The sequence below is a fragment of the Dreissena polymorpha genome, chromosome 6 (genome assembly GCF_020536995.1).
Source record: "Dreissena polymorpha isolate Duluth1 chromosome 6, UMN_Dpol_1.0, whole genome shotgun sequence".
Taxonomy (NCBI): domain Eukaryota; kingdom Metazoa; phylum Mollusca; class Bivalvia; order Myida; family Dreissenidae; genus Dreissena; species Dreissena polymorpha.
The window spans coordinates 14,742,650-14,767,236 of NC_068360.1; the positions used below are offsets into that span (position 1 = coordinate 14,742,650).

Genomic DNA, 24,587 nt, shown 5'->3' on the forward strand with positions numbered 1-24,587 from the left:
CCTAAAAATCAATAGGGTCATCTGCGAGTCATGATCAATGTATCTGTGAAGTTTCATGATCCTAGGCGTATAAGCTTGCTTGAGTCATCATCCGGAAACCATTTTACTGTGTAAAGTCACCGTGACCTTTGACCTAGTGACCTGAACGTCAATAGGGGTCATCTGCGAGTCATGATCAATGTACCTATTTAGTTTCATGATCCTAGGTGTAAGCCTTCTTAAGTTATCATCCGGAAACCATTTTTCTAAGTTGAGTCACCGTGACCTTGACCTTTGACCTAGTGACCTGAAAATCAATAGGGGTTATCTGCGAGTCATGATCAATGTACCTATGAAGTTTCATGATATTAGGCATAAGCATTCTTGAGTTATTATCCAGAAACCATTTTACTATTTCGGGTCACCATGACCTTGATCTTTGACCTAGTGACCTAAACATCTATAGGGGTCATCTGCGAGTCATGATCAATGTACCTATGAAGTTTCATGATCCTAGGCATAAGCGTTCTTGAGTTAACATCTGGAAACCATTTTACAACTCGGGTCACCGAGACCTTTGACCTAGTGACCTGAAAATCAATAGGGGTCATCTGCAAGTCATGATCAATGTACCTATGATGTTTCATGATCAAGCGTTCTTGATTTCTCATCCGGAAACCATTTTACTATTTCGGGTCACCGTGACCATGACCTTTGACCTAGTGACCTGAAAATCAATAGGGGGTCATCTGCGATTCATGAACAAATTTGGTAGAGGACTATTAGATATCAATACATACCAAATTTAGTAGCCCTAGGCTCTATAATTATGAACAAGAAGATTTTTAAAGTTTGCACAAAATAGGCCTTATTTTCAGGCCTTGTTCATTTTTGTGACCCCCGGGGCAGGGTCAAATTTGTCCCCAGGGGCATAATTTGAACAAACTTAGTAGAGACCTATTAGATGTCACTACATACCAAATTGGTAGAAATAGGCCCAATAGTTGTGGACAAGAAGATTTTTAAAGTTTGCACAAAATGGGCCCAATATAAGCATTTATTCAATTTTGTGACCGCTGGGGAACGGTCAAATTTGATCCCAGGGGCTTAATTTGAACAAAATTGGTAGAGGACTAGTAGATGTCATTACATACCAAATTTGGTAGCCCTATGTCATACGGTTATGGACAAGGAGATTTTTAAAGTTTGCACAAAACAGGCCTTATATAAACAAATTTTCAATTTTTTTGACCCCCCGGGGCAGGGTCAAATTTGACCCCAGGGGCATAATTTGAAGAAACTTGGTCGAGGACTATAAGATGTCACTACATACTAAATTTGGTAGCACTAGGCCCAATGGTTATGGGCGAGAAGATTTTTAAAGTTTTCACAAAACAGGCCTTATAAAGGCAAATTTTCAACTTTTTTACCCCCCAGGGCAGGGTCAAATTTGACCCCAGGGGCATAATTTGAAGAAACTTGGTAGAGGAATATAAGATGTCACTACATACCAAATTTGGTAGCCCTAGGCCCTATGGTTATGGACAAGAATATTTTTAAAGTTTTCAAAAAATAGGCCTTATATAAGCAAATTTTCAATTTATTGACCCCCCGGGGCAGGGTCAAATTTGACCCCAGGGGCATAATTTGAAAAAAACTTGGTAGAGGACTATAAGATGTCACTACATACTAAATTTGGTAGCTCTAGGCTCAATGGTTATGGACGAGAAGATTTTTAAAGTTTTCACAAAATAGGCCTTATATAAGCAAATTTTCAATTTGTTGACCACCCGGGGCAGGGTCAAATTTGACCCCAGGGGCATAATTTTAAGAAACTTGGAAGAGGACTATAAGATGTCACAACATACCAAATTTGGTAGCCCTAGGCCCAATGGTTATGGACAAGAAGATTTTTTAAAGTTATGACAAAATAGGCCTTATATAAGCAAATTTTCAATTTTTTGACCCCCGGGGCAGGGTCAAATTTAACCCCAGGGGCATAATTTAAAGAAACTTGGTAGAGGACTATAAGATGTCACTACATACCAAATTTGGTAGCCCTAGGTTCAATGGTTATGGACGAGAAGATTTTTTTTATAGTTTTCACAAAATAGGCCTTATATAAGCAAATTTTCAATTTTTGACCCCCAGGGCAGGGTCAAATTTGAGGAGCATAATTTGAACAAATTTGGAAGAGGTTCACCCCAGGAACTTTCTTGAGACATTTCATCAGAATTGGACCAGTAGTTTAGGGGAAGATGTTTAAAGAAAAAGTTAACGCACAGACGGACGCACGCACGCACGCACGACGGACACAGGACCATGACATAAGCCCCGCTGGCCTCTGGCCAGTGGAGCTAAAAAAGGCATTGGCAAACAGCTTAGACCCAGATGAGACGCCGCATGATGCGGCGTCTCATCAGGGTCTGCGATGTTTGCTTAAAGGAATTTCTGTAAGAAATATTCTAAATATAGAAATAAATATACTAGACATCCCTAATTTGGGGAATAAATTGATCCAATTTAGAAGGATGGGAGAGTCCAAAAGGCATAAATGGGTTAATAACAGGTTTTTGTCTCGTTTGCACATGTCAGCAATTCATCAGTTGGCGATTGTGTATTTTTCGGCGTAAGCTGCATAAGCCAGCTTTTCACCTTAGCCTGACCTTTGTAAGTGTCCAATAAAATTCCAATAAAATTTCCCGCGGCTAGGTACGAATGAATACACTTCATTTATTCCATTGGCTGATTTGAGTATACCACCAGAACATTGGAAACATATCCGTGTCTTTGTAACACTGTTTTACTGTATGAAACAATTTTATCTCGAATGAAAAGGCTTAATAGATAGAACAGTTTTACACTCAATTCTCGACATCAATACAGTTTGTGCGTACACCTTTTATTTTCAGAGTATTACCAGCGCTAGAGCGTTTATACTTAAAAGGCTATGTTCTCATATTTAGTACTTACTTCCTTATTCCTGTCAACATGTTAACATGTAAAAGTATAAAGAGCAATGGAAGCGAGGCCTCACTTTAAAGCATTGCATTTCAACCCGCGAGGTATATCGGGTCAATTCGCGGACATTCAGAGTTTATATACAGGTCATCACCGGAGTTGGCGGCCAGTAAAATAATCGTTATATAATAAAGACGCTATCCGTGAACTAGGTGCCCTGGAATTTTCTTTAGACCAGAAATATGTTAAATGAAGATATTCAGCAATATAATTATGGTATGTAAATAATAGATTCTTAATGTGTTTTCAACAATACAATGATAAATATTATTGTTGATAAATTTAACAATATTATTCGTCCATATTGCCTAATGTACTAAAGTGATATTATGAGCATGTAACAGTTTATAGGTGTCTATCGCAACCGTTGATTATTTTTGATGTTTCTACTTCATATACACTTATATTAATTAATGCAGCATCATCATACTAAAACAATATACCAGAAAGAGAAAAATAATGCATTTGAATATCAACCGTACTTTCGTTTGACAACTGATCATGCGTTTACGAGTTGAACCTACAGATTTGTTCATACGACACAAAGACACGAAATTGTTTTACGGATCATTTCAGCTTACAGGACTGGGTGGGTCACGTAAGAATATCGAATATAAAATATATTTTTATAAACAACTGGTAGCAAGGTGAGTTGCAGATAATTAATCAGTAACCACATTTTAACTAACTATTTTGACCTGTTAATTCTTTTCAGCTCAATTCAACAGTGCAAAATGCCCATAATATCACTTTAAGCATTAGCACGATGATAATTGATACTGTTAATAATCGAATCAAATAGCAATGCCCGACAAACCACTAAAACAGGTTTGTTCGAAGAACGCGCCTATAAATACGGATACTTCTCGTGTGGCCGGTTGACTCATATGTTTAAATTTCACTTCCATTCTTCTTTTGGTTTTCTGTTTTGTATCTATAGGTTTATGGCCAGCAATATGTTATAATGTAAAATAAGCCGCGAAAACTCCCCGTAACATCCCGTACTGCGTGTGATGCAGCTAAGAACTGCACAGAAAAAGACATTCGCTATCCTTGATCTCATTCATTAAACTATTTACGCCGTATATCTTTTTTAAAGATATTTCTTGTTTAAATTAAAACATTTTACATAAATAATAAAAAACAAAACAACGGCCCGTGTTCAGTTACTGTTCCCGTAAGCATAAGAGTTTGGGTAATTGTCACCATACCTGACAAGTGGAGTTTTCTCCACATAGCACAAGACCACACCCAAATTTAAAAAAATCTTTATTTAACCACTTAATACCTAAAAATTAGAGCTACAATTCTAAATTAAACCCCAACTTTCATGAGTCGAACACGTTAATTAGGTAGGAGTGCTGGGACAAACTCCGGGTACACACATAATGCAGCCTCCTTACGGAAGAACTTCATACGCTTCGGAATTCACACATTGATGAGAAATACCTAGTGGACGGTGGGTTTGTTTGAATCAATACTCCCTATAGGAAGAAGGCTCGTGTAAATAGGGACAAACGGAAGGCCGCTCTAGATACATATTCGGCATAATCGCTGTTCGACAACCGACAGTGGAACGGCTATCTCTATATGCATATCAAGGCAGTAATGGAAAAATGCAATATGCCTAAGAATATGAGGACTATAATATATTCTAAACAAGAGCACCACATAACGGATGCCAATGCTCGGCTGCGGGTGCAGTTTGAATAAATGAAAGCTTGTCAGAATATTTTGTTAGACGTCACAGTGACCTTGACATCGACACCGCAATAAGCACACCAGAGGCGTTATAGTGCTTGACATGAACTCATGTGTCGTGTTTAGAATAGTTTCCAAATACTTACTTCTTGAGCCTTTATAGTTCCTGACTGTTTTGCCCTTCGCTGTTTATTTGTTTACCTTTGTCACTAAACGAAGTGCATTTGCCGGTATGCTTTACATAAATTAAAACTTATAACTTTACTAGTTTTACGCAACGTAAATGAATGGTTTAGTTCGTGTAAAATAATGTAAACGCGACCCATACAATGCAAAAGAGACCAAGGCTTTAACTTCAATTATAATATATGTAATTCATATTTAACAAGCTAATTTGTTGAATTGATTTCCCCTGCCTATTTCAAAATTTCGTGACAGACGAATGTACAGACAGACGGACGAACAAACGGAGGGACGGACAACGCCGATGGTATATCAATCCGCCTTTGGCGATGGTACCAATAAAATAAGTTGTTTCCCAAACGCTTTTTTATATGAAAAATTAAATTAAAAAAAATAATAAAACGCTGCTTTGTATTATGTAAATATGACCCGAAATACAAATTCTGATATTGTAAGTGCAATATTTTATTTCCTCTGTAGAACATCATACCAACATACACGCGCACGTACTGCTGAGATTTTAAAACAAAAAATAATTTGGCACTGCATGCAACAATATTAACAAAATAATCACAATAACACGCCGAAATTTAATCAAATTAAATTTAAAATCTCACAACAAATCTCAACGTTTTCTACAAAGTCTGCCTCACACATGTTGCTTGAGAAAAACTGCACGTTGTTTTGTACTTAGATTCAGAAGGCCACCTGAAATGAAAAGTGTCGATAGAAGCAATAAAATAGACGTAACTGCTTTCTCCACCCGTTGCCATTGTATTACAAACACAATCTCAAAATCATGAAGTGAAAATATGTATATTTATATGTTTAAACGTTAAAGACTACCAATTTGCAAATAGCTATATTAAACACACTGTCATTCCATTACCCAAGTCACTTGTCACAGCTTTGTATTTTAAGTTTGAATTATACAGTTTAAATCGTTACATAGATATAAGAAAATATGTGTTGTACAACCTTGTGACCACATATGTTAAACAAACGTGAACGTTTAAGACAATCACGATATTTGTGTTTAAATTTTATTTCTTTACCCAATCATGTAAATGATTTAACTCCAATAAAAATATCGTTCCATATGAAGATGACCATGTGTTTTAAATCGAAACTACAAAACTCCACCCATCACAAACTCACGTGACAAAGTTAAAAGGTCACATAACCCCAAACCGGAACTCCTGTTTTTAGGGTTACATGCAGTCAGTTTGATACTTAGCACACATTGTTGAGTGCATGCTGCCTAGGATTTGTAAAATACATTGCAAATGGCTAGTTTTGGTATCAACTTGAAGGTATATTTGTAAGCAATAAGAAAATAAGCCATTTTTGTGCTCTACTTTTTGTGTTGATGGTTCCCGGCTTTGAAATTAGGTCATACTATTTGAGCCCAAAATGGTTGTCTGCACAGCTTTCAAAATCGGTTTCCTATTCTAAGGTAAATACTTTGAGTTAGCGCGTATAGAATTTAATGACATGCATTTTTTTCAAAAGATCAAGCATTTATCTTTCCAATGATGTATGATGATATAGTGGGTATGCGCTTGATCATGGTAAAAATTGATATCGAACTTCAACTATTTTATTTGTAATCTATTTTATATGTAATCTAGAAGGAAATGAATTGCGCATGCGTAACGTTAACGACCGGGTTAAATTAAACTATCAATAAACATTTTAATAGACTACTCTCCACGCATACACTGCACAGGTCCTGAGCGTAGCTTTTAACATATCCCTGCCATCATAACAAATAATGTGGTTACCATCTCTTTTTGAATGGGCGTAACCAGTATTGTTAAATGAGTAATCGTTATTTATTTTGTATTCAGTTTAATTATGATTTAAAATAATATGTTGAAGTACAATAATGTAAGAAGGAACTAAATTTCATAAGCTAAGAATACGAACAGACAGTTTATCACCACTTATTATATTTACATAGTCTTTAAAACATACATATGTAATGTTATGTGAAAATATATAACAAAATATAACAAATATGTGTTGTCATGATAGTGATAACAACACATATCTCCAAATTGTTACTTAAATATTCTTTTATTTTTTACTAAGTCAGTATTTTCAGAATTGTTTAAGCTAAGAAACGATAACTTAAGCACAATAATATTCATGAAATTAAATGAGATAAAGCATCGAAAAGAGTTTCAAAACGTTAATGTCAAAGATAGTATACTAATTTAAGATATTAATACTGACATATCGACTAAAACATGGTATGTATCATGCAGAACGACCATTTACATTTTGAGATAAAATATGTTTATACGATGGTTCTATTGTGTTTGGTCCTTTTCATGTCATGAAATTTGACTCTATAACCGTCAGTAATTTAAAACACTACTTTGGATAATTTATGTTTCCAAGCAGTGTTTATGGTTTGTAAAGAAGCCATTCAGCCCATGAGTATACATGATTTAAAGCTTGTAGTCAATACACAGGTAGATAACAAAATGCAAACATAAAGATCATCTGTAATAATACTGGGTAAAAATTAATTAGTATATGTAACACTATATTAATACAGCAATTACAGTAGCCATACCATTATACACATCAAAATACAAAGCAGCTTGTTAAGCGAGAAGTCAAGTGTGCAAGCACGTTATGTCAATCAAAATCATATTAATATGTATAACTTTTTTTTCGAATACAAGCTCAGTAGTGCTGCACTTAATTATTTCTAAGTCGTGCTTTTAAGTTTATTTTTTAAATCAAATATCTTATTGTGTATTTTATAATTTATTTTTTTCATGCGTATGTCTGTGTATAGCGTATTTACAGTAGTTTTAATTGTAAGAAAGTAGCTCAATAGTCGTAAAAGATTTATTTATAGTTTTTCACAATATGATGATTCACTGCAGAAACCGAGTCATACTTTTGTAATTTAATTGAAATACATCAGTTACTTTATATATCAAAAACATAATCATATAAAATTGAATGCAAGGGAAAATACTACGTATTAAACATATGAAAAACAAACTCAGCAAAACTGTTTAAATCAAAGTACTGAAAGTACTGATGCTTTTGAAGAGGATGGATATATAGAGGATATTTGTTGGATTCGGTGAAATATCGATTTTCCCAGAAAAACAGCGAGAAATATCGATATTTTCACTGTTATTTTTCACTGTTTAAAACGGTGAAATACCAGTTTATTTCACTGATATTTCTATATAAATCACCGGAAAGCATAAAATAAATAATCATCCATTTAAGTTAATCTACATCACCGCAATTGTGTATTTTTTATTGCTTGTCATTTATCCGCAGGTCAACAGTTAATGGTTGTGGTGCAATCGTTTTCGTTCTTGGACACTGCACTCCCTTCAATGAGATTTATTTACCTAAATATCTCATATTTGAACTTACAATTCTTTTGGGAGTAATAGTCCAGACAACTGGATGAAACAGCAACAATATGCTAACCCATTATTTTTCGAGGAACATAATTAAGAATTCCTGTGCTAGCCCCCAATCACAGTATGTTGGGGTATAATAATAGTCAAATTTTGTTTTTCTTCTCAAAAGATTGTTGTAGATTATAACTTGAGGAATATATCATCCAAGACTACAACTTTCAGAAAGCCATTTTTTCATTTATTGTTATTGATAAACAAGGTTTTGTAACAATCTATACTATACATAGATAGCTTTAACAGCACAATGTGGCTCACCTGAAACTGATTGTTTCCTAGGGGTGTTAACTAATTTTTCATGAAGATCTAGAAAAAAGGCATTGTGAGTATGAACAAACTATTTGCGTCTATCCGATCTAGTTGAGCATTGTTACCGAGTTCCTACTTTTATTTATTTGAACATTCTGATCAACAGCCATGAAGATCTGGTAAAAAATGTAAGAGTTAACATAAATTTTAATGATTTTAGGTATTGATCAAATGCTTGGAAGCACATGACCCACTTTGGAACGTGACCTGTTAATCACTGAGACTAGACCTTGTGACCTAAATGTTGAATATGCTACTTTCAAGCTTGACTTTGAAATCATTTAAAATAATGTTCTAACCAATTTACAAGTGGATCAGAGAGAGAATGTGACCACTAAAGTATTAACAGACTTTTTCTTATATTTGACCTAGTTCCCTAATTTTTGATAGAATATGAAACCCAAAATGACATAGAGGTGACTAGTTTCATAAGAATCTGGCAAAGAGGTGACACCCAAATTTAAACATTGTAAAATGTTATCTTATGTGTTAACAATAAACTTTGGATAAAATACAACAAAAAGTGATAACAAAAGCTCACCTTATCACATCATAACAAGCGAGCAAAATAACCAAAACTATGACATCATATAATTGCTCAGTTACTTCCAATAACAATAAAATGTTACTTTTGAAACAAATACAATACTTTCCCTTTCTTACTACAGGGTGTTCTAAAACAAGATAGCCCTGTATCGCTCACCCAAAACTCCTCCTATAGTGTCAAAAACTTGTGTATGATTTGACTAAGTTGTAACCTAGCTTTAGCCTGCACATGACCAACTTGCAAATTCAGCTTTTGATTTGATTAAGATGGACATTGTTAGCAATTTTCATGAAAATCAGGAAGATAATGTGACCTGTAGAAAGGTAAAGAAAGTTTTCTATATTTCGACCTAATGACCTAGTTTTTGACTACCAACTTTCAATCTGAAACTTTATTTCATCGAGATAACATTCTGTCCGATTTTCATGAAGATCTGGAAGAAAATGTGACCTCTGGAGTGTTCACTCACCTTTTCTGTGATTTGGTTTGTTGACCTAGTTTGGACCACATATGACCTACTTTCAAACTTAACCTAGAATTGACCGAGATGAACATTTACCAACATAAGACAAACAAGGGCTGTTTGTAAAAACATGCATGCCCCCATATGGGCTGTCAGTTGTAGTGGTAGCAATTGTGTGAATACATTTTTTGTCACTGTGACCTTGACCTTTGACCTAATGACCTGAAAATCAATAGGGATCATCTGCCAGTCATGATCAATTTACCTATGAAGTTTCATAATCCTAGGCCTTACTATTCTTGAGTTATCATCAGGAAACCTTTTTACTGTTATGAGTCACTGTGACCTTGACCTTTACCCAAGTGACCTGAAAATCAATAAGGGTTATATACCAGTCATGATCAATGTACCTATGAAGTTTAATGGTCCTAGGCGTTAGCATTTTTGAGTCATCCTCCGGATACTATTTTACTGTTTTGAGTCACTTTGACCTTGACCTTTGACCTAGTGACCTAAACATCAATAGGGATAATCAGCAAGTCATGATCAATGTACCTATGAAGTTTCATGATCCTAGACGTAAGCATTCTTGAGTTATCATCCAGAAATTATTAAACTGTTTTGACTCACTGTGACCTTGACCTAACTACCTGAACATCAATGGGGATCATCTGCCAGTCATGATCAATTTACCTATGAAGTTTCATAATCCTAGGCCTTACTATTCTTGAGTTATCATCAGGAAACCTTTTTACTGTTATGAGTCACTGTGACCTTGACCTTTACCCAAGTGACCTGAAAATCAATAAGGGTTATATACCAGTCATGATCAATGTACCTATGTAGTTTCATGATCCTAGGCCTAAGCATTCTAGTCACTGTGACCTTACCCTTTTATCTAGTGACCTGAAAAGCAATAGGGTTCATCTGCCAGTCATGATCAATGTACCTATGAAGTTTCATGATCCTAGGCCTAAGCGTTCTTGAGTTATCATCCGGAAACCATCTGGTGGACTGACCGACTGACGGACTGACTTACATGTGCTAAACAATATACCCCGAACAAGCCACATAAGAAATGCAGCATAACACATTCTAACAGTAAAAGACATCTGTGCAATGATATATTTTCTTCAAATGGTAAGATGAACAAAAAAGAGGGCCTGAAAGGCCCAAAGTCGTTCACCTGAGATAACAAGATATTATTGGGACAAATATTGTGACCAAAATTCATGAAGATCGAAAAATAAATGTGACCTCTCGAGTGTTAACAATGTTTTACTATAGCAATATAAGGAAAAATGCCCCACCCCTGGCAGCCATGTTTTTAACCAATTGTAACCATTTTCGAACTGATCCAATATATCATTGAGACTTATATTCTGGCCAAATTTTATGAAGATTGGAATATAAACGTGGCATCCACAGAGTTAACAAGGCAAAGGTTGGCGGCTCACGACGGCCATAAAGCGATTACAAAAGCTCAACATGAGCACGTTGTGTGATTACACTCAATGCGTTCAAATTTTTCTCACAGGCTTTGCCATTGACCTTTATAGTATGGATGGCTTTGTTATTATTTATTGCTATCATGTACCTGTAATATTGTGTGTATGTTTACAATACACAAAGCATATGACATAAATAGACTAATTGAGCTTAAAATAATCTGATTACTATAGCCAGGTCAATTAAGGACTTAAAAACATTTTTGTTGACCTGATTTCATGAAGACTTGAGATATTTATGCACATAGAGTTTCAAGATATGGGATTATCCACAAATAAAAAGTATTTTTGATCTGTGTTGTGCAGGCTCTTTTTCCATGACTGTCAAAGTAAAATTTCCATGTGAAAAGGATGTCAATTTTTTCATTCAACCATTGTGTATAAAGAACGGTTCTGCATATATTATGCCATTTTGATAGGTGATAATCAGGGTGACAGAGAAAAGGGATATGCATTTGAGATCTGGTTAGGACTCCATATAAAAGTGGTTATATTTAAAAATGTTTAATTACCACATAACCACGGACTGTAGATCTCCGTGACATGACTAAGGTTCTAAATTAATCTAGTATGAACATTTGAACTCTATCTTTTTAAAACAATTAAAAAATAATAATTGATGTACAAATTAATCTACCAATGTGTACAGATACTACTTAACATATATTTGACTGTATTGAATGTAGGAACTAGTTAAAATATCCATTAGAAAAAGAGATCAGGATATCCAATATTCATTGCCTGAAGCAAAGACCCTGGAGCTATGTTTATATATCTTTAAACACACTGATTAAAGAAGAAAAACAATACATTGATACAATAGAGGTAAAATCATCCCCTCTGAACATTATGATACACAATTATGTATCATATCTTTTTATCTGGATCTGGATAGGTACACAGCAGGATGCTTAGGTGTGCGCGCTGCGGGAGAGATATAGAAGTTACTTATATTTTGGATTTAATTTAATTCATTGAAATTCATCACTGAAGTTACAGTATGATCTCATTTGATATAGATGTACATGATTGTATCAAGCAAAATATATTAAATAATTATCAGTATTAATTCACTGTCATGATTTCAGTATCATTAAAATGATTTCAGTAAAGTCTATCATTCATATGCATCAATTTTGTAAATATCAATATAAGTCGACTACATGAAAACATTTTTGAAACAAGGGCTGTTTGTAAAACATGCATGCCCCCCATATTGGCTGTCAGTTGTAGTGGCAGCCATTGTGTGAATACGTCTTTTGGCACTGAGACCTTGACCTTTGACCTAGTGACCTGAAAATCAATAGGGGTCATCTGTGAGTTGTGATCAATGTACCTATGAAGTTTCATGATCATAGGCGTAAGCATTCTTGAGTTATCATCCGGAAACCATTTTTCAAAGTTATGTCACTGTGACCTTGACCTTCGACCTAGTGACCTGAAAATCATTAGGGGTCATCTGCGAGTCATGATCAATGTACCTATGAAGTTTCATGATCCTAGGCATAAACGTTGTTGAGTTATCTTCCGGAAACCATTTTACTATTTGAGGTCACCGTGAACTTGACCTTTGACCTAGTGACCTGAAATTCAATAGGGATCATCTGCGAGTCATGAGCAATGTATCTATGAAGTTTCATGATCCTAGGCATAAGCGTTTTTGAGTTATCATCCGGAAACCATTTAACTATTTCCGTTCACCGTGACCTTGAACTTTGACCTAGTGACCTCAAAAGGGGTCATCTGCGAGTCATGATCAATGTATCTATGAAGTTTCATGATCCTAGGCATAAGCGTTCTTGAGTTATCATCCGGAAACCATTTTACTATTTTGGGTCACCGTGACCTTGACCTCTGACCTAGTGACCTGAAAATCAAAAGGTTTCATCTGCGAGTCATGGTCAATGAACCTTTGAAGTTTCATGATCCTAGGCATAAGCGTTCTTGAGTTATCATCCGAAAACCGTTTTACTATTTTGGGTCACCGTGACCTTGACCTTTGACCTAGTGCCCTCAAAATCAATAGTGGTCATCTGCGAGTCATGATCAATGTACACATGAAGTTTCATGATCCTAGGCATAAGCGTTCTTAAGTTATCATCAGGAAACCATTTTACTATTTCGGGTCACCTTGACCTTGCTCTTTGACCTAGTGACCTCAAAATCAATATGGGTCATCTGCGAGTCGAGATCAATGTACCTTTGAAGTTTTTTATGATCCTAGGCATAAGCATTCTTGAGTTATCATCCGGAAACCACCTGGTGGACGGACATACGGACCGACATGTGCAAAACAATATACCCGCACTTCATCAAAGGGGGGCATAATAATTATACTGTTTGATATACTGTAAATAATGTAACTACACATCCAAGTAGTGAGTCCATCAAACTATTGCAACCGAAACACCTGGTGTGCCAAGGCACCAGCCGAAGTCAAATGCCTTCTGACTTAGAGCATTTTACTATTTATATTTGTATGCATTTGTATGTGTTTGAAAAAATGTATAATCTTTAATGACATCTTCTGACCATGCATATCCTAGATTTCAAAATCCAGGCCCTGGTCTGACACATTGGTAACATTAACGTTAAACTGTTACCAGGCTTCTGAATTTAATCAGCTAGGTCATAGGAAAAGGGCAGTCTAATCAGTATCCAATTAAACTATTTGTCATTGTCAGAAAACCGCTCTTAATCAAACAGCTTTCGAGCAACTGCAGGCTGAACTGGATCTAAACTGGCCACAATCGCCTTAATGTCCCTTTTTACTGGGATACAGTTCATTTAACTTTAAAGGGATCTTTTCACAGTTTTGGTAAATTGACAAAAATTGAAAAAAGTTGTATCGGATTCGCAAATTTTCGTTTTAGTGATGTTATTTTAAGGAAACAGTATTACTGAACATTTACCATGGTCTAATATAGCCATTATATGCATCTTTAAACGATTTAAAAATTATAAAGCGTTGCAACGCGAAACGATTGAATAATTTGGAGAGTTATGTTGTTGTTGTTTAATTGTGTGAAACTACGAAGATTGCTTATATTAGGTATAAAATACGTCAACCATTTATACTTGGCAGAATAGTCGAGCAGTCTAATGCGTTTTAACTCCAGGATTAAGGGGGTCACTGGTTCGAGCCCTGCTGCGGACTTCTTTTTTTTAAAGAATTTTATTCTGGATTTTTAACTGGAGCTTTTAAGATCCAATGTTTACATTTATCAATATACAGCATTTAATGACTAACTTCAAAACATGTCAAAATCTGTGAAAAGGCCCCTTTAACATAATATCTACTCCTATAAATATGAGGTCGATATACATGGACTAAACGGTAAATTATGTCTAATTATTTGGACTATAATGATATCAACTACTTAAATAGAAAGAAGAAAGAATTCATACTAACCAGTTATTTGAGTAAAGAGTTTGTAATCAATGTTGTATTTCAGGACAGCTTGGTGATATGCAAATCCCATATGACACGTTGATATCGGGTATCATAGCCATTCAATAAGTCGCAAAATGCTCGAACAAAATTTATAAAGCAAAATGTGACTTAAGGTTCGTTGGGGGGGGGGGATAAAATTCATTAAAACTTTGCTTTGTTTTTCTTCATTCAATGTGGTACAATATGGTCAAACTATATATCATTTTAATGCTAAAGACGGATAGAATAACATAAACACAATTTCGACAGTCAATATTTGTGTGCTTTGTTTATATTTTGGTTTAAAACCAATACATTTTTACACTAATTTACAAAATCTCAATCTAAAGTTAGGAAGGATATGCACTACCTTTAGTTGAATAAATACAAAGCTATATACATACACAAGGTCAAGTTAGCAACATTTCACAGAAAATTATTATCATAAAACAACAAATGAGTTTTTATTCAACTGCCTTTTTTGGATAAATTTCCTAAACAAAGTTTTAAAAATAACTAAAACGTAACTACTTTTTTAAAATCCAGGTATGGTGGATAATAAGAGTCACAATTCTATTTCAAAGGCTTAACAATGTTGTTATTTACCTCTCAACCAAATAGCAAATTTTAAACCATCTCAAATTGAAATAGATTGCAGACGACATATACAATTGTAAAGGAATATAAAGAAATTGGCAAACCGATTGATTTTATATTGCGATTCCTTCTACCCATTTTTAAAGCGTGGCCCTCGCTGTGCTCCGTAGAAAAACGTGCAAAACAAATCGGTCGAAACCACGTGCAGTGGTGAGAAAACCGGGTATGCGTATACACATACCTGAGAAAACACATACTTATTTTGACAGTTGGGTGGTAATTAGTAAAACAACTATAAACATTAATCAGCAAGAGATCGCACTCAATAACAGAAATGACCACGTAGAGATATCATCACTTACCCGATTTCAAATATTTTTCCAGCTGAAAATTGTCCCCCACACGTTTTTTTTAGTTCATTTGCATTGTTTTTCTGGAGCCTGAGTGCATTTCACAGAATATCCATCCAACTTCCGTTGTTTTCACTTTCGTTATTAAAAACTCCGTGTAAAAGAATTATTTCTACTTTTAGATTGTTCAAGCGATGTATTGTTATATATTATCAATAGAATAGTATACCGTGATGAATTGAACGGAGTTACGTATCGATCTTTCTGTCAATCTGTAAGCGTACTATTTTATGCGCAATAATATAGTACATGTGATTCGACAACAATTGTAAACATTGGTGTAATGCTTCTTACATAGTTATTCTTTTGAGTGTTTATGAGGTCTGATCGTGCAGTTTGCAAACATCAACGGAAAGATTACAATCCAATGCATTTGTCAGCATCAACCGTTTGGAATGTCAATTAGGCGATGAGTGAGTTTTTAGCATGTTTCTTTCTATTTTATTAATTTAAAAATGTCTGCCCCCATGGTGATGAAAGGACATGCGTTCGAGTTTTGATATTTCTAGATATGTAAACTTTTTTTACTATTTAAGCGTGACTTGCCCTCGTCAATGTCGATATTATTCAATAGTTATAATATAATTTTCCGCCGAAATATTTGGAATAAACATGATTCAGATTTTTGAAAATAATGTATATTTTAGTGTTAAAATCGCTTTGTATTTTGATTGATTTTGTGGATGGTATGATGCGTTGATGTACAAAATTGGTAGCAGTTTGAAGGAAAAACATCCTTTAAAGCATCCATGTATACATTTTCAATGTGGCACTCTTCCTTTAGTAAAATTTGAGTTCAATGCTAGGGGTCCCACATTTTTCAAAATGAAGCCTCTACATGAACCTTAAATTGATAACTAAAAATACCAGTTTCATCAGTATGCCAGTTTTGCCTTGTCAAGCTGTCGAGATCCAGAAATTGCTTCATTCACATTGAATATATCCTTCGAATTCCATTTATTGTTGCATTACTAAATAGCTAAAAAAGCCGATTTAAGCTGTAAGAAAGTTTTGACACGAGTGTTATCAAGTCTCTCAGTCTCATGGGCGAAGCCATTGTTGTAGAAAGTGATCCATTCACATCGAATATATCCTTCGAGTGCCATCCATTGTTGTCATTAGCGGAGATTTAGTGAATAAATAATTCGTATATCATAAATGACAGCTTCTAAATAGCGAAACAAGCCAATTTATGCAATAAGAAAGTTTTGACTCGAGACTCTCATGGGGGCGGCCATTGTTGAATGTTGAAACACGAACGACAAATCTGCTAGGAGAATGTTATCAATGAAAATCAACGAGGTCGAGGTATTTCGATTAGAAAAATCGAGTTATCTCAATCGGACTGGCTCGGTCTTTTACATAGGTCGCCATTGTGAAGAATTTTTTGATGGTTATCAACTTATCATACCTTAGACGATGCTGTTCCAGCATTGTCAATAATATGTTCATATAAAAATATGACTCATTGTAAATGAATGGATTTAACCACATCGGCGTGGATATTGTGTCAAAATTGTACTGTCATATGTTTTTATATACACACAAAATGAACTTTGGTTTCAGGGAAAAACTTATTAAAAGTTATTTTCAATTACACGTTTTGTTTATTTACGTGACCCTTATTTATATAATGTAATACTTAGCTTAGCATAATTAAAAACGGCAGATGGATACCTTCAAATCATAAGAAACAATTTATGATGTTTGTAAAAGAGAACGCCTAATGACAAGTTTATGTCTACGGACGGACGGACAGACAGATAGACGGACGGACAGATTTCTATGGTACTTCCAGTATCGACCATTTACTTCGTAATGGGGATAATACTAAACTTATATCAATATATGGCACAAAAAAAACGGAACATGAAGGCGTACCTTGCGGCGACAACTTTAGAGACTTGCATTTTCTTGTAAAGGTAGATCACAATCCCAATAGCCAGGGCTACAGCAGCTCCGGTCCCTAGCGCCGCCCCGTTACCGATGAAAAAGATGTTGTCATTCTCTTCTTCTTTTTCCATTTCACAAGCTGAAAGATCGTCATGCAACGTTGTAGTTTTTTTCTCTCTTTTTATGTTTTATGAAGTTTGATTGTCCTATATTGAATGATTTCATTTTTTTCTTGTTTATTTTTTTTGGTACATTCACGCACGCGTATGATTTGTTATTCGTAATACAAATATATAATTTATTAGGAAACAACTGCATTCTTACAATGTCAAAAGTAATTAATGATTAAAACCTTTTTATGGATTCTAAGCACAACATAGCATGAAATGAATATTGCTAAAAATGAATTTAATTACCGGAGTCGTTCATGTTGAGCTGCCAAGTTGCCGTATCTACTGAAACGTTACAATAACGACACGCATCCGTTGGATTCACAGCGGCGTCGGCGTAGCAGACACCAGCAATGTAGCAGAAACCAGACTGAAACATAGACGTTGAAACAATCGAATTTGAATGCATCGTTTTCTCAGTCACTCTTCATCGTCAATTTGAAATGCACACTTTCATGATGCATCGTCAATAAGAACCGTGAACTCGAATATTCCAAACAAAGCTTTCATGTGCACACGACTTAAACATAAAGTTAGACGGCTAAATACACTTTTTTGTACCAAACGAGTCATGTGTTTAATTTGAAAACATTTTAAAACAATCAGCCATATCAAGACATTGGCTCACTGTGAAGCATTCAAGAACAATTAAAATCAATCTGGCCAAATTATAACTAAAAGTGCAACTACTTAAACATATATTTTTTTAAATGTTTCCGATATACACACATGCCATTGCTCTATATTGTTCCATCTTCACACAATATATATTTCACGACGTGATGCCATGAAGGGTTATAACACACGAGTTAACAGAAGGATTTTGTATTCACACAGACCGTTGATATTTGAACGTTGATAGATGAACCTGTTATTCATGAGTATGATACAACTCTTCATACCATCACGCTTGTTACTTTTTCTTTTATTACATAACCTTTGGATACACAAATGATTTTACATGATAAACAAATCATTTCATGATTTATTGAACGAATACTTCATTGTACGTTATTTAAGATATCCCCAGATGCATTGAAAACTTATAGAATGTACACAAATTAACATAAATTCATATAACGCAATACCTTGAGATTCCATGAAAACCTCATGACAGTTGGGGTACATGTATGACACTCGTCCAAATCTGTGAAGTTACCATAGCAAACGTTGTCGATTAGACAGTAGTCACCCTAAAAAGGAGATCACATATATATGTAATCATATGGAGGTTTTGATTTTATATTTATATTTTGCCACACTATCATTACAATAATCTAATGCGTATTCGTTGGGCAAACACTAAAAATACAAATATTATTAAGCCAGTTACCAACTGAGGTTTTACAACAATATACCACAATGCAAACAACATTATTGTGATTTTTTGGAAGGAGGAAGGGTGATCGCGTAAATGATGTTTTTTTTTGGTTTCATTTTGTGTTGTTCTTGTTGCTATTAGAACGTTCTTTGTGTTGCTTCATTTTGTCATTTTGTTCCGGCAAGCTTGGGTGCATGCCAAAAGTTAAGTTTATTAATTCTCTAATTACCAGAATCACTGCAGCTCCATTCTCAATATTTACGCAAGTGGTATCAAAGACTGTGACGGTCGTAGGTGAACTGAACGAGGAGTTGTCATTGCTAAGGGAGACATTGTACTGGAAAAATGAAATAACTGATACAGCGAACCATAACATCATAAGTGAACATTAGTCAGAAATATATAATGAAACAGTTTTATGCATGCAATAAAGTAGAGTTACTGTTTAAAACGCAATAGGCAAAGCGAGTAACATATTTCAAGAATATCAACCCATTACTGTCAGAAATTATTAACAACTAAGCAGGTCAAATTTACCGATTCAGCGATGATTTCATCGACTCTCGTCTTTTTCTGCTCCGCACTGTGGTTGGACAGTAGGCGTCAAAGTTGTAAGGGCAGTTGGCGGGTATTGTTGTAACGACGGAGTCGGTCGATGATCCATCTATCTTGTTCTAGATTCATACACACGTAACAGATTTAGTGATAGAACAGGTTTTAATGAGAAGTGTCAAGACGACCGGTGGTTTGACACGTGGGCGTGGTTTAACTGAAAAACAGAGAAATCAGTGGTTGCTTTCGATGCCAACTTGCACAGAATACAACAACGCAATGCAGGAATTTGCAAACGTCGCTTATCACACAAGTGATCAGCATGTAGAAAGCAGTCAGTCGAGAATGGACAGAGATGAAAAGGACAAACTAAAACTTTACCATTTCCTTCAGGATAAAAGTCCATTCGTTAACGATTATGCCCTTCGCAACATTGAAACAGGTTTAACAGCCGATCTTCATGTAAATGTTGACACTGCAAAGGAAGTGGGTCAAACTGTGTTAGACAAGATGCTTCATAAAACCGTGTTGGAGTACAGTTTCAAGCGTACAAGTCAAGCAGTGACACTCAGCTCAAAGTCAACAGTGAAAGTAAACGGAGAAACTGTTCACATTGATCCACAGTTACTATTTCAGCGTTTGACAGCTGCAGCCGATAGATTATATGACAGCCAGGAGGAAATATTCAAGTACGAATTGTGTAGTTTTCCATCGTCGTTATTCGAGTCGTCTGGACTTTTAAAACAAGCTGACAAACCGTCATTGGCTAATGCAATTTGGGCGTTGGGCGATTGTTCTATTCTCGAAAAGCTAGATGATTCGATACACTATGTCCATGATGGTGGTTCTTTACTTAACCGTTTGACCTGGAAATATGGAGATACATTTGGGGACATATGTGAGACATACGTGGATTACGTCGTCAGAAAGGGTTCATCTTCAACAGTGGTATTTGATGGGTATTCAAATGGTCCTTCTACTAAAGACTGTGCTCATAGTAAACGCAGTAGAGGACTAGCTAGTACAAAAGTACATTTTACTAGGGAAACACCATTCAGGTCCAAAAAAGAACAGTTTTTGTTAAATACTGAGAATAAACAGAGTTTTATAGATATGCTAAGCAAGTGTCTACAAGAAAGAGGTTGTCCTACATGCTGTGAGTGATGCTGATGTGCTGATAGTCAAAACAGCTGTAGCAAGTTCTTCAAGTAAAAAAAATGTTGTTCTTGGGGAAGACACAGATCTTCTTGTTTTACTTTGTTACCACGCGGATGTGTCTGCAAACAAAATATATTTTATATCGGGAAGAAATCTAAAAAACGCCAAATTGGTCAAACAGTGGGATGTAACCCGTACAAGAAATATACTTGGCTTGAATATATGTAGAATGCTTCCTGTCATACATGCACTAACTGGTTGTGATACAACATCTAAGATGTCTGGGGTTGGCAAAGCAGCAACATTGAAAAATTTTATTTCCAATGCCTTTCTTCAAGAACAATCAAAAGTTTTTCTAGACAACACAGCAATTCAAGAAGATGTATCTGCCGCTGGTGAAAAATTGATTGTATGCTTATACGGTGGGGCATCACATGAACAGCTCAACAATCTCTGATATAGGAAATTTGTCAGCAAAGTTATGACAAGTACAAAATATGTACCTGTTAACACTTTACCACCCACATGCTCCTCTGCACATTACCATAGTTTAAGGGTTTACCTTCAAGTTCATGAATGGATTACTAAGGATAATAATTTAAATCCACTTGAATGGGGTTGGAAGTCTGATAGCGGATTACTAATGCCAGTCCAAACAAACATGCCCCCTGCACCAGACGATTTGTTGAAAATTATCAGATGCTGCTGTAAGACCAATTGTGACTCGAAACGTTGTACTTGTAGACGCCATGGTCTTGACTGTTCATCGGGATGTGGTGAATGTCGGGGAATAAGCTGTACCAATGCACAAACTGTGGAAGAACAAGACTTGATGGAAGACAGTTTATAAGTTAGTTACGGACATGTTCACACCCAAGTTAACTTACTATTGAATTTATTATTAGAAAAAAAAAAAATTGCAATTATTGATGTTTTTCCCCAAAATGTTACATTTAGCAATAATTGTTTTATGGTGTACCCATGATATGCGTAATTAGATAAGATGTTACCCTATAATGCTGAAAGAAGAGGTTAAGCTCATATTATAGATATGATATTAGCTCCACCTGGAGAAGAAAAATCATTATATGTGCATGCAGTTTTTAGACATATAGGTTATCTTTGTATTATACTAGAATGTAAAATATGGTATAATAGAAGTGTTATGATTTTAAGTGTTAACATTATAATACTTAAGTTATGCATTATTTTAAGCTAATGACAATGCAACCCATCTTAGTTTAATTTTATTTCAACATGCCGCAATATATTGGCATGATTTAATAATAACATGTATTTAATGGGTGGGTGGGGTAAGTTTACCCCTATAAATGCACTATTTACAGGAGTAAATATGTTAAGAAACTTCATGATACACTTAGGAAATAGAAAAATAATACTTTTTTCATAACTGATGTATTACTGAATACTGTTTTGTCGGGTGGTTTGCCCGAAATGTGTTGTTTTAATAGAAAATGGACAATATACTTTATTTAAAAAAGCGTCCGCGAGGGGCATAAATAAAATGAAGTTTTAACATGTTTGCCCTGGAAATATTTTGCTAGACTTTTTTTCTGTCATCTGTTATACGTCATAGATGATTTTACACGTGAAACCGTTTCTGTTGCAATTAGTTGATGGTTAGGTGCTTTTTTTTATATAGGATGACTGGACTAATAGCACCGTTTAAAGTGGAGTCGTATAAAAAAAATGCATCACTTTTTAACAGGAGTGAAGCCTTGTATACTGAACAACACTTATTTTAAAATTATATTGAAATTATTGTGTTATAGGCATTATGATTAAATTTCCGTCAGCGTCGCTTTAGTAGAACATTTGTAGAAAACACATCGGGCAGATTTTCAAAATAAAACAATTAAATTGTTTTGCATAATAAGTTATGTCATTAAATCAATTAAATGCCTTTAAACAAAATCAAGTTACAGAATGAATCCGAATAACAATTCGGCTCGTTATTTACTTTGAGCTAAGAAACTTTCAAACGCTCACATCCACAAAATGCTTGAAAAACAAGAGCTGCGTTTGTTTTACACAATGTCCCCACTGCGCTTTGAAGTACCACAGCAGCTATTTTAGAGAAAAACTAGGCCCATAACTTTGCCAAAAAACTGATTGACCAACACGAAACTCTCTCTTCATCTGTACGTTATATAGGTAGACTCCATACCAACAAGTGAAAATTGTTTTGTTAACTGCGACTTTGAGCATAATTTTGATATGAGCCTCCATCATCTGATCCACTTTTGTCAATAGACTGTAAACACAATTGGAATCTAAGTGTGACATTGCCCAGACAGATTTAGCTATTGCAATTCGACACACCAATAAGTCAAATAATGATAAGTCTGGTAATGTACCAGGCGCCATGTTGGAGTTATTTCTGAGTTACCCATATAAATAGTGCGAGGCCAATGTATCAGCGAACAATCAGGCCAATCGGTCAATCCGCTCACGAGTCATCAATTGGACATGATTTTCACATTCAATGTCAACGTGACCTACATTTCAATTGGGATTATCTACTGTTCAAGGTCAATGCATCTGCAATTTATGAGGCCCGATAATTAATACATGGTTAACAGAGACCAGTTTTAAATTGTATCAGTAGCAGTCAACAATGCATTAACGCAATGTTCAGCGACAATAAATTGCGGCGTACCAAGATGTAAGACATGCACCCTTCAAACCTAATTTGTCAACATAGTTTTAACAGACAGGTTTTGCAAGATGAATGCTGATTCTAGATCTAACTTCGACTAATAGCTAAGAAGTTATGTAGGGTTTATTGACAAACTATCTTTGTAATAATCTAAACCGAAATGATACATAAAGCACTACTGACTCGACATACTTGATGGTGTGTTTTTATACAATGTATTATGTTTGTTTTCCAAGAACACACCTGTTTCAGGAAATGGAACAGACAGTTGCATTACAGCATCCGTCTCGTGTTGTAAACCGGATGTATTGACAGGCATTGTCTCTAGGTTACAGTTTCCGTCGCCTGTGACGTCTAAGATGGTCGGAGGATTGCGAAGGTCAAGTTTGCAGTTTGATTCTGGGTCGTAGTGCTCGTTACAGATACACGTTCCTTAAACGCATACAGTTGAAAAGCATGGAACCAAGCAAATGAACAATAAGTTCGAACCCATCAAATACGTTTTGTTCTATACACAGAATAAATATTACTAAACAGATACTTTATTTTATATTTTTAATGGCAGCAAATATTTTGATTCGTATATATAAACATGTTTTACTAACATCGCTTCGAAATACTTCTTCGTTGGCAAAACATGTCAAAATTTTACGAGAATATAGAGAATACTACGTCGGTGCCGAATAAAGCAAAGTTTATTTTGCGAGGCTTAGAAAATCTGAACCACGAGCCTTGGCGAGTGGTTCAGATTTTCGTGCCGAGCACGATAAACTTTGCTTTATTCGGCACCGACCTAGTATTCGATTTATCCCATCAATTTTCTTAGTCGTAAAATATTTCTTTAAAAATAGAATAGGAAAATCGAACAAGACGGAAAATCCCAAAGATATTTTAAGCAAACATTGTTTCATTATTTTAATCGTGTCGAGCCTAATACATTACAAAAAGATCAATAACAAACCTGTTTTTCTGTTTATCATAGCTCTACGTCCCCGATTTTTAAGAAATAATGGAAAAAAAGACACTAAACAACTGCATTTTTAGCGTGAAACAACATGCTTTGTGTCGTATGACGTGTTAATAATTACGTCACGAGTACGCGCACTTAATATTTGTAAATAATGTTTAGTTTGCTTTTTGAGTTGCATTATGTGTTAAAAATATATTATATCTTGGTATCAAATTGTTTGTTTTGTTGAAT

General features: G+C 35.1%; 1 protein-coding gene across 1 annotated transcript; it reads right to left on the minus strand.

The window, feature by feature from the left end:
* Positions 1 to 5,362: 5,362 nt before the first annotated feature.
* On the minus strand, positions 5,363 to 23,094 carry LOC127834323 (von Willebrand factor D and EGF domain-containing protein-like). The gene is made up of 6 exons (XM_052360066.1): positions 23,085 to 23,094; positions 21,445 to 21,518; positions 19,226 to 19,333; positions 17,922 to 18,045; positions 17,494 to 17,644; positions 5,363 to 5,592 (listed from the first exon to the last, which is right to left on the minus strand). The coding sequence occupies exons 1-6, from the start codon at positions 23,092 to 23,094 to the stop codon at positions 5,520 to 5,522; spliced, it is 540 nt and encodes a 179-aa protein (XP_052216026.1). The 3' UTR covers positions 5,363 to 5,519.
* Positions 23,095 to 24,587: the final 1,493 nt, after the last annotated feature.